The sequence below is a fragment of the Octopus bimaculoides genome, chromosome 23, assembly GCF_001194135.2.
Source record: "Octopus bimaculoides isolate UCB-OBI-ISO-001 chromosome 23, ASM119413v2, whole genome shotgun sequence".
Taxonomy (NCBI): Eukaryota; Metazoa; Mollusca; class Cephalopoda; order Octopoda; family Octopodidae; genus Octopus; species Octopus bimaculoides.
The window spans coordinates 19,036,947-19,048,997 of NC_069003.1; the positions used below are offsets into that span (position 1 = coordinate 19,036,947).

The 12,051-nt window shown below is 37.3% G+C and overlaps 1 protein-coding gene across 4 annotated transcripts in view; it reads left to right on the forward strand.

Moving 5' to 3' along the window:
- LOC106879043 (low-density lipoprotein receptor-related protein 1B) overlaps positions 1-12,051 on the forward strand; it is a 208,271-nt gene that overhangs the window by 137,276 nt on the left and 58,944 nt on the right. For all 4 annotated transcript variants that reach the window (XM_014928457.2, XM_052975989.1, XM_052975991.1 and 1 more), the window contains 7 exons: positions 175-417; positions 1,231-1,347; positions 2,883-3,011; positions 6,023-6,228; positions 7,405-7,987; positions 8,112-8,268; positions 10,106-10,209. In XM_014928457.2, coding sequence (XP_014783943.1) covers positions 175-417; positions 1,231-1,347; positions 2,883-3,011; positions 6,023-6,228; positions 7,405-7,987; positions 8,112-8,268; positions 10,106-10,209 — 1,539 coding nt within the window. The remainder of the gene's footprint in view (positions 1-174; positions 418-1,230; positions 1,348-2,882; positions 3,012-6,022; positions 6,229-7,404; positions 7,988-8,111; positions 8,269-10,105; positions 10,210-12,051) is intronic.

The window sequence follows — 12,051 nt, forward strand, 5'->3', positions numbered from 1 at the left end:
TATCTATACATATATATATATATATATATATCTGGTGATACAATATGAGGATGTTAGTTTTCAAGCGATATGCCATCATTGTAGCCCAACTGCCCTTCAGTGATATATAAAAGTTTTAAAAAATACTTCTTTCTCATAATATTTAATTTCTTTTGGCTTTTTTTATATTTCCAGCTTCCAGTGTCTGCACAGTGACAGAGTTTCAATGTTCAAACAATCAGTGTATTGATCTCCAGGATCGGTGTAATGGTGATTTTGACTGCCTTGATGGCACCGATGAAATGTCCTGCTATGCTGACAACATGTGTGACCCTGTGTTACACTTCACCTGCAACAACAACGTCTGCATTGATCGTGTCTTGTTCTGCGATGGACGGAATGACTGTGGAGATAATTCTGATGAACTTGAAAATTGTGGTTAGTGAAATAAATTGTAACGAAACCTTTGTGTGTGTATGTGTGTGTGTGTGTGTGTGTGTGTCTGCACCTATATGTGGATGTGTGTGTCTGAGTTTAAAAATTTATAAGTTCTTGATAGAGTCAAATGGTTTGGAAAAATTTTATGTATTAAAAATTATTTTAAAACAAAATTTGATAAACACCTGAACAGTATTTTTTTGCAAAGATTTATGTGTGGGTGTATACATATGTATTTATATATGTATGTACGTATATATGTATGCACATATATATGTATGTATATATGTGTGTATGTATATATGTATGTACAATAAATATTAAATGAATTTATATAAAAATATTTATTTTACCAATAAATAAAAGAAAATAAACATTTAACAATATTACTGAAAATAAATGCAATACTTACCTTATTGAAGCTTTAGTTTATATATACATTCATTTTATTATTATTATTATTATTATTATTGTATTTTGACCTGAAGATTAGCTATATTTTTGAATAGAATTGATTTTTGATCAATTTATTTTGAATCGATTTGGTTTTTATTTTATTTTCTATTTGAAAATGTGGTTATGAAACACGTGTAGTTGTTTTATTATTTTAATATTTATTACTTTGTATTTTTATTATAAGTCTTTTTAGTGTATTTACTTATTAAATTTTTCTGACTTATGATGAAGTTAATGTTGAAATGGCTAAGAAATCAATACAAGTATTGAATCTTTCTATGAGTAAATGTTCCATAAATACTTGTGAACTTACTTTAAAATAATAACCTTCATTTAATATCTATTTGTCTTTTGAAGGTGTGAATCCGTGTGACCTACACAACCCATGTGAACATGACTGCATTCCAGTCTATTATGAGTACAGGTGTTCTTGTCGTGAAGGATACAAATTGTATAATAAGACTTTCTGTCGAGGTAATTCTGTAAATTCTTTGAATTGTTTCATTCTGTAGTATTGTTGTTTCATAATATTTATGTTGCACGTGTTGTGTATGATATTGTCATGTGACCTAATCTGATGGTCACATGATGAGGACTATCTAATGGGATTGACCTTTCTGTTACATGTAGTTTCTTCTTTTTCAAAATATCTTGGGTGCAACTGCAGTTTTACTTGATTATTTAGGTGGTTAAGACTAGTGAAAGTAAGGAGTTGCTTACTCCAATAGACACTTTGTCAGGGTTTATGTAGTAAACCTCTGGTAAGGAGTGTGTTTGCTTCCTAGTCACATGGTTTCAGGTTCAGTCCAACTTGGGCCCCCGGCTGACCAAAGCCTTATGAAGGGATTTGATAGAAGGAAGTAGAAGGAGCCTGTCATGTATGTCTCCTTGTTTTGATATCATGTGATTGTTATCAATGAATATCATTCATTTTCATCTGATCATAGAAAGCTGGCAGAATTAACAGCACATTGGGCTAAATGCTTAGCGGCACTTCATTTGTTTACGTTCTGAGTTCAAATTCCACTGAGGTCAACTTTACCATTCATCCTTACGGGTTTGATAAAATAAGTACCAGTTAAGGACTGGGGTCGATGTAATAGACTCACCCCATTCCCTGAACTTGCTGGCCTTGTGCCAAAATTTAAAACCATTACTACTACTACAACAACAACTACTACTACTACTACTCTGCTTAGATAGCAAGCTGGCAGAATCAGTAGCATACTAGGCAAAATGCTTAGCAGCAATTTGTCTGTCTTTACATTTTGAGTTCAAATTCCACTGAGGCCAACTTTGCCTTCTTTTCTTTTGGGGTCAGTAAAATAAGCATCAGTCAAGTACTTGGGTTGATATAATCAACTTAATCCCCTCCCCCGAAATTGCTGGCCTTGTGCCAAACTTTGAAAGCATTATTATTATTATTATTATTATTATTATTATTATTATTATTATTATTATTATTACTACTACTACTACTACTACTACTACTACTACTACTACTTAGGTGGTAAGCTGGCAGAATCGTTAGCATGCTAGACGAAACGCTTAGTGGCATTGCATATGTCTTTATACAATGTGAGTTCAAATTTTGCTAAGGTCAACTCTGCTTTTCATTCCTTTCAGGGTCAATAAAATAAAGTACCAGTTGAGCACTGGGGTCAATGTAATCAACCATCCTCTTTCATTCAAATTTCGGAGCTGGTGCCTAGAATAGAATGGACTATCATTATTATTAAAGTGGCAAACTGGTAGAATTGTTAGCATGCAGGACAAAATGTTTAGCAGTGTTTCTTTCAGTTTTACATTGTGAATTCAAAATTCTGCTGATGTTGACTTCACCTTTTATCCTTTCATGGTAGATAAAATAAATACCAGTTGAGCTCTAGGGTTGATTATATTGACATACCTCTTCCCCCAAAATAGGAAGGGTTATTGTTGTTGTCAAATTGTTGACTGATTTATTTTATTCCCTATTCCAATATTTGTTGTTATTGTTGGAATTTCAGATATTAATGAATGCGTGACCAGTTTTCCTTGTTCTCACAAGTGTGAAAACACAATCGGAGGTTACACCTGCTCCTGTGCTGAGGGTTACCGCCTGGAAAAAGACGGAAAATTCTGCAAAGTGGCTGAACGTAAGTTTAATCCAGCTTTTTTTTTTGTTTTGTTTTATTCATTGTGTTTTTGCATTTGAAGTCATGATGCTGGACTATTGAGTACATGGTTAAAAGTTCAAATTTTGCCTACTGTTATTGGCCTTGTACTTCTACTTGTTTTTTGACCCAATTGTCAAAAATGGCAAAAAAAAAGACCAAAATCTTCCATAGTTATTCTTTTAATCCCAAGTCAATCACGAACAAGCAGATAAAAACGTTCTAGTTGTGACCATCCCATCTTTTTTGTCTCAGACATACTGTGTTTATACATACACTATCTAGGTTCTAGATAAATTCCACCGTGAAAAATTCTACCAGGTATATTTCACCATAGGTAAATTCCACCATGGTATATTCCACAAAGGTAAATTCCACCCACTAATAATCACCATGGTCAGTTTTTCTAGACCATGGGTCAATACCTATGTTATTTAATTTGTCCATCTCTCAAGTCTGAAGGTGAGATAGAAAATAATCTTTATAATCTACTTGAATTGAGATGGGATCACTTTAATGTACTCCCTTGGAACAAGAATCTATGACAAAAAACTAATCACAAAATTTCAAAAATAATATAATTTGGGAAAAAGAAAGAAAAGATTAAATTTTAGCACACATTTCATTATAACAATAGGATAAAAAATAACAGCTATTACATTGTGAAGGAGAGTTAGGATAAGAAAGTTTGATTTATTTAAAAAAAATTTAAGACAAACTGTGTGCAATACTTCTTAAAAACTGCAGAGGGTTTTCATTTTGATATTCCTGAACTAGCTTCTTCAGTTATGCATTGATAATTTGATAAGTCTTTTTTGTTGTTGTTGAGTCTCCACGTCAAATGTGTGCAGTTTTTGTCTGGCTTAATCCTTCCTCAGATTTAAGGGCAGTGCATAGTTCCCACAAATTTGGATGTGTGGATGTTCGTGATGAGTGCAAAACGTTGTGGAACCCTTCTAAATAATGATTTGATAATGATAATAATAATGATGATGATAATTCCACCTTTGGTGAAATTTACCTGGTGGAATTTACCGGTCACCATTATCTAATGTATGTCCTTCCCATTTTTTTAAGACAGTAAGGTAATGTATATGAAGTGGATTTGGTTGCTATTCTAAACAGATCAAATTACCGTATAGAAGCTTTCTGTTAACTTGTCTGATTCATGTTGGAATCATTATCAAGTGTGATATCCAATTCTTGGCGTGTTAGTGACCTTTCCAAGTTTTCTAGAGCTTTTATTTTTTTAATTTTATCAATAGTGATTCCTATCTGTTCTGACATCATAACATTGTGAGTCATCTCCCACAATATAGTATAACCACACACACACACACACACACACACAGCAGCCACTGCCAAATTCGTCATTTAATGTCTGTTTTCCATAGGAACTGGAAAGCTGGAGAGCTACACTAGGCTCTAGTCATTTGTTTTGGCTTGGTTTCTACAGCTGGGTGCTGTTCCTAATGCCAACCACTTTACAGAGTGTACTGGATACCTTTCATATGCCATCATCACTGGCAATGACTGTGATTCACTTAGCTTGATGTGTCTTCTCAACAAGAAACCAAAAGTCTTGGTCACTTGTCATTGTCTCCATGAGGCTGAACAACCAAAGATCATATTTCACCACCTTTTCCCACATCTTCCTGGGTCTACCCCTTTCACAGGTTCCTTCTGCAATTAGAGATTGGCAGTTCTTTATGCAGCTGTCTTCACCCATATCAATCACATGACCATACCAATGCATTCTTGCACACTACAACTGATACCTCCTATACCCAATTTTTCTTTTAAAACACTTACACTCTGTTGCACATGCACACTGACATTGCACATCCCATAGAGCATATAGGCTTCATTTCTTTCAAGCCTTCACATGTCCTCTGCAGTCACAGCCCATGTTTCATTGCCATGTGGCATGGCTGTTCGTATATAAGGACAGGCACACTTGTTTGGTTAAGTAGTTTGATATTCCAACCACAAGCGTTCAGGTTCAGACCCACTACAGGGCACCTTGAGCAAGTGTCTTCTACTACAGCCCTGGGCTGACCAAACCCTTGTGAATGGATATGGTAGATGGAAACTGAAAGAAGCCTAGTGAGAATGATTAGCAGGGGCTTCAAAGAGGAAAATAATGGTGATTCACACACACACACACACACACTCCAATGTATGATGTGAGTAGAAGTGAGTGGGGACAGGAATTAGAAGTGTGGGTAGGGGTTGCAAGAGAATAAGAGATGGGTAGAGATAGAGAGGGGGTACAGGTAGGCAGTAAGTTGAAAAAATTGGTTGAGGTTTCTGAAGAGTGGATGTAGGACAAGGGATTGGAGATGATCCATGTCATGTGAGTTGGAGAAGGTAGAGGGATGCAAAAGAGAGCCTGGCAGGAGAGCAACAGGGTAGTAATGAAGATACAGCTGATGGGTGGAGGGAGAAAAAGGTGATACATAGTTGGGTAGGCTGTTTCTTTTAATTTTTACATTTTACGTGTTTCAGCCATTAGACTGCGACCGTGCTGGGGCACCACCTTCAAGAACTTTTTGTCAAACTTTGTTTTGTTTTGTAAAGCCTGGTACTTATTTTATCAATCCTTTTTTCCTGAACCACTAAGTTATGGGGACATAAACATACCAACACCAGTTGTCAAGCAGTGGTGAGGAACAAAAACACACACACACATGTATATGACAGGCTTCTTTTAGTTTCCATCTACCAAATCCACTCAAGGCTTTGGTTGGCCCAAGTCTATAATAGAAGACACTTGCCCAAGGTGGCATGCAGTGGGACTGAACCTGAAACCAAGAGGTTGGGATGCAAGCTCCTTACCACACAACCATGCCTGAATGCAAACATTTGATTACTGTAAACAAATCATCTGTGTGGTTATTCAGCAAAAAGTTTCAGAACCCACATATGTTGTCTAATGGCAGAAGAGTCCATTATGTATGTATGCATGTAATATCTGTTTGTTGTTGTTTCAGCCCCTGAGCCAAAACTATTGGTTGCCAGTCAACATTACATCATTAAAACTGATTTCTCTGGAAGAAATATTGAAATGGTTGTCAACGATTTAAACCACGTGATTGCCCTTGACTATGATTGGGTTGACCAGTACATATACTGGTCCCATATTTCTGCCAGCAACAGCAAAATTTTCAGAACTCAAATGAATTCCTCAAATGTTCAGGTATGATCTACTAAAGCTTGTTCTGTATATCTCCAAATTGAAGGATTCAATTCTTCATACACTTCTCTTTCTCTCTCCCATTTTATCTCCCTGTCCTTCCTTTTGTATCTCCTTTACCCTGTTTCTCTCCCTCATATATCTTCCTCTTTTCCCTCCATCTGTACCCTCCCCCATCTATATCTCTCTCTCTCTCTGCCATTCTATCTTCCTGCATCTTCCTCTGAATCCCCTTCTTAATCCCACTCTATCTCCCTACTCTTCCCTCTATATCCTCTTTTGCCTCCTTCATCTCTCTCTGTACCCCCTCTCTCCCCCTTTCTCTCTACTATGCCTATAGGCATCAACAATCAGACCTCCATTCCCAAGTCTAAAGGTTCATAGTTTTTCCTGTGAAAGATACAACAGGGGGTTTCCAGCCTGTTGCCTTCTGCCACTTCATTTACAGTTTCCTAGTTTTCTGCTCTTCTAACCTTACACTTCAGTCTCAGAACCTATTTAACCCCTTAGGCGCACAAACTGATTCATATGACATCAAGGTCTGTCCACACACAAGAGTGAACTTGTGGGACATATGCCTAGGGATCAGCCTTCCACTGAGTCTTGTATAGTTTAGCTACAGGACCATCTTCTGCTATTGACCTATAACTAAGGACTTGGTAATAGTAGTTAACTCACATTTAACTCCCCATAAAACTCCTGAACTCTCAAGTTGGAGCCTCACCATCAGATGCAGCTTATCCTTGACTGAGACGTTTGTACATTTACCTGGACATGCCTTCAGTGTGGTATCCTAGGGTCACTGAGTGTCCAGGTGACCCAGTCAAACTTGTTCTCACCTATGTGGCAAGACCCATCTAAATGCTTTCTCTGCAGGCTTTACATTGTTCTTGATGACTCTTCTAGTCACTCCTGTAGTGCCTAAGGTTCCATAGAAATTTGTTCTTTTTATTTGTGGAGTTTTTTTACCATTAGAATTTTAGTCTAATTATTTTCAGTTTGTGTGTCATCTGCATGTTTACCTAGGAGCACAAATTTTAAACCTTTTTTTTTGGCACCTGACATTGCATGCTAAAAAAAAAAATCAGTGATAATGATGTTAATATGTACTTGCAGTATTGTATTATTTTTTTTGTCACACATTTGAAAAGACTCTTGTACTTTGATTGTCTTCCAAAGGTTCTTCATGAAACTAACATAAAGGACCCTGATGGTATTGCAGTGGATTGGATAGGGCGTAATTTGTATTGGTGCGACCGTACAACACACACCATAGAAGTGTCTCAGTTGAATGGTAATCACCGGAAAGTACTTCTTCATAAAGGCCTGGACCATCCTCGTGCTATTGAAGTCTACCCTGCCAAGGGTTTGCTGTTCTATACCGACTGGGGCAGTTCCCCTCACATTGGACGAGTCAAGATGGATGGAACAAACCGTATAAAAATTATTGACCAAAATTTAATATGGCCAAATGCTCTGACCATTGACTATGTTACCAATAAGATTTTCTGGGCTGATGGGCGACTCAAATACATTGCTTTTGCAAATTTAGACGGTACCAACATAAAGAAAATAATCAAAGAGTACCTATCTCATGTTTTTGCCATAACTACTATTGAAGGCTTTATATTTTGGTCTGATTGGGGTACAGAAAATATTCATCGTGCCATGAAATTCTCTGGAGAAAACATCACCAACTTCTCTCATTTGCCCTCTCGACCCATGGACATTCAGGTGTTTCATCCTTTCCGACAACCTCAGTGTAAGTCAATGGCTTCCTTCTCATTATTTCATTTTATATAAAACAATGTGAATTAAATAAGCATTACACTTGACAAAATACTCTGAATGCTTATAGGTTTTAACATCAAGATTTTTTGTTTCAGTGGAAGAACCCAGCAAAAACCCTTGTTACAACAGCAGCTGTTCTCAGCTTTGCCTGCTTACTCCTGATTCACCACATGACATTGGACACACATGTACTTGTAGTGACGGATATTTGCTGGCAGGTGATAAAAAACAGTGCCTTCGAGAATGTGTAAGGTAAGGTTTCAATCTCTGATTCTCATGCTGTTAACCCCTCATCTCCTAGTGTAAAATTAACCATCTCAAAATTCATAGTCTTACAAGCTGTATGGTGACCTCACAAATGCTGGTGGCATGAAAAATAAGGCAGCCAGTACATGCTGTAAAGGGCATCCAGCTGTTGAAACTACACCAAAGCAGACATTGGAGCATGATGCAGTCCTTGGACATGTCAAACTGTCCAGCCCATGCCAGCATAGAACATGGGTTTTAAATGATGATGATGACCATCACCCCCACTACTCCTCCCTTCTCTGCCATTTCTATAATCATCATTCCCACAATCCACCCCTCCACTCTTTATTTTACTATGTTATTGTTTACTTCACTACCACCACCTCTCCTACACTCTGGCAAGAAAAATACTGATGCAATCAGCTTCCCCAAGTGTTGTTGTGTTGTTTAGCCCTTGGTCAGACTGATCCAGAAGGTTTATGTCCAAAGGCATTCCAGCTTCAACCATCCCATTTATTTTTCAGGTTTGGTTATCTAGGGCTACATTATTTATACTCTTTATGATTTGTGGGAAATTTGACTATTAGTAGTGATGGTAGTGGCAACAGTGCAGTATAATGGTCGGGGTGGCATTGTCGTTGTATAGTCCCAGCTCAACCTTGATCCAGCAGACATTATCAAAGACACTACAGCCATGATCACAGTCTTTTTTCTTTTAGGAATGAGGTTTTCTCTCTTACCTATTATTGGAGGTACAAGCACTTTCACACACATGTATATGCATAACAAGAACTTCTGCCTACCAAATTCAATCACAAGGCTTCAGTTGGCCCAAGGCTATAGCAGAAGATACTTGCTCAAGATGTCACACAGTGGAAGTGAACCTGAAACCATGTAATTGAGAAGCTTCCGAACCACACAGCCATGCCTGCGCTTACAAAATTGTGTGTGTGTGTGTGTTTGCAGCACTATTGTGTAGCAGGTTTTCTACAGCCAGATGCCCTTTCTGTTGCCAATCCCCACATGTTTCCAAGTGAGGTAAAGTGTTTAGGATTATGATAGCATGTTGCCGATCCTGTAAGGATACAAACCCCTCACTATTGTCTTCAGAATGGTAAAACACATTGGATAATATAGTGTTCAGAGCACTAATTCTTTACAAAAAAAGAAGACATGGGATGCTTACAGTTGGCACATTTTTTTGTTTGGTTAGCACTGAGTCTGGATCTGACAACAACACTAATGAAATTGTTAAACATTTCTCTTATAAATTAGAATATGATTTTGAATATAAATTTTTTTCTATCATAAGCACAAGGCTGGGAATGTGGCAGGAGGAAATGAATTAATCATATTGACATCAGTGCTTCACTGGTACTTATTTTATTGGCCTGGAAAGAACAAAAACAAAATCAATCTCAGTGGCATTTGAACTCAGAACATAAAGCCAGAAGAAATACAGCTACACATTCCATCTCGTGTACTAACCAATTCTGCCAGCTCACTACATTATCATCATCACCATCATCATTTTCATTATCATCATTTAATGTCTGTTTTCCATGCTGGCATGGGATGGACAGTTTGACAGGAGTTGGCCAGCTGAAGAAATGCCCAGGCTTCATGTCGATTTTCACATGGTTCCTACAACTGCATGCCCATCCTAACGTCAACCACTTTATAGACTGTACTGGGTGTGTTTTACATGGCACCAGCTTGCAAAGTTTGGATCGCTCAGCTGAAAAGAAATGTTGGGGACACTTAGAATATAAATTAGAATATAATTTGTCATAAATTAGAACTTACAATTTATTGTTTTTTATCAATGCTACCATTTCAGCCATGAAATCAGTTGTAAATCTGAACACCAGTGCATACCGTTCTGGTGGAAATGTGATGGACATGCAGATTGTGAAGATGGGTCTGATGAGTTGGATGACTGTAGTAAGTGACTCTCTTCTTTCTTCTTTGTCCCCAAATTCATTTTCTAGATACAGGCAGTGCCATATGCTTGCAGTCAGCTACAAAATCTTGTGAGATATTCTGATGTGTTGTATGATCTTTGCAAACAAAAAGAGGCTTGCAACTGTGCCTGGGCTGTTTTGTTGTTTAATACTCTAGGCTGGAAATTGGTGAAGATTGGTAATAGAAAGAGCAACCTGCCATAGAAAATCTGCCCTAATGAATTCCATGAAACCCATGCAAGCATAAAGAATTGGAAACTAAATTTTTTTTTCTACCTCTAAGTGGGGTAAGGGCAATGCCCTTGGCCCTTAAATTTTTAGGGTGTTTTAGGCAGGTGTGAGGAAGAGTGGAAATTGGCCTCAGAACAGAGACTTGACCTGAATTCTCCCACATGAAATCTTTTAACCCTTTAGCATTTAAACTAGCTGTATCTAGACCAGTTCTTCTTCTTGTTTTATGTTCAAATCAGCCAGATTTAACTTCTCAAACCCTACAATGTCATTCTAAAAATAATCAATTACATCAATATCTCAAAGCTACAATATAATGCATGATTACTTCAGAGAGTAAATAAATAAGCAATACACTGAGTAATCTGAATGCTAAAGGGTTAAAGCACCCAAGGACCAAATATTTGTGTTAAACCTGATGACAGATGTTAAGTCTACATGGGGATATATATGATTTATGTGTTTGATTAATGAGTAGAGACACATAAACTCCATCCAGACAGACAAATCTCTCTGGGTAAATAAAATTTCTAAAACTTCCTTTGATGTGAGCGTCTTCATTCAGTAATCTGAGTCTGAATGAGCCCAGTATCTGTTAGAAGCCTGTAAAACTTAGTCACATGGAACCAAATTAAAGTGTTTTAATAATAATGATAATAACAATGATAATCTTTTCTACTATATGCACAAGGCTTGAAATTTGGGGGGAGGGGATAGTGGATTACATCGAGCCCAGTTCTCATCTGGCACTTATTTTATCGACCCCAAAAGGATGAAAGGCAAAGTGGACCTCGGTGGAATTTGAACTCAGAACATAAAGATGGGCAAAATACTGCTAAGTGTTTTGCCTGGCATGCTAATAATGATTCTGCCAGCTCTCCACTTTAATAATAATAATAATATATGCAACAAGTTTTTCAGAGTTTTTGTCTACTAAATCTAGTCACAAGAATTTGGTTGGCTCAAGACCATAATAGGAAACAGTTGCTCATGGTGCCACACTAGGAATGAACCCGAAACCTCATGGTTGGAAAGCAAACTTCTTGACCACACACCTATGCCTGTGCCTCACAGACACACAATAGTCGTAATGGCTACATCTGGTACAGGCCAGAGATTTGCAAACCCATTGCCCTACATCTACTACAATACACATATAAGCATACGTGTGTGTGTATTCTTGTATAGATGTAAGATTGGATTGATGACTCACTGGAGGTCAGTGATCTCTTTGGTCATACCAACTGTAGCCATTATACCTTGTGGGTGTGCGGTCAAGAAGTTTGCTTCTCACCATATGGCTTCCAGTTCATTCTCATTGTGTGGCAACTTGAGCAACTGTTTCCTACTGTAACTCTGGGCCAAACAAATTCTTGTGATTAGATTTAGTAAACAGAAACTGAGGGAAACCCATTCCATATATATATATATGTATTATTATTATTATTATTATTATTATTTAAAACAGTTTGATTCAACTCCATGCAACTTAAAGTTTTGCAGGCTTCTAAGAGAAACCTGGCTCATTCAGGCTCAGATTACTAAATGGAGAAATACAGGAAGTTCAAGATGGCTACTGGAAAATGGATAA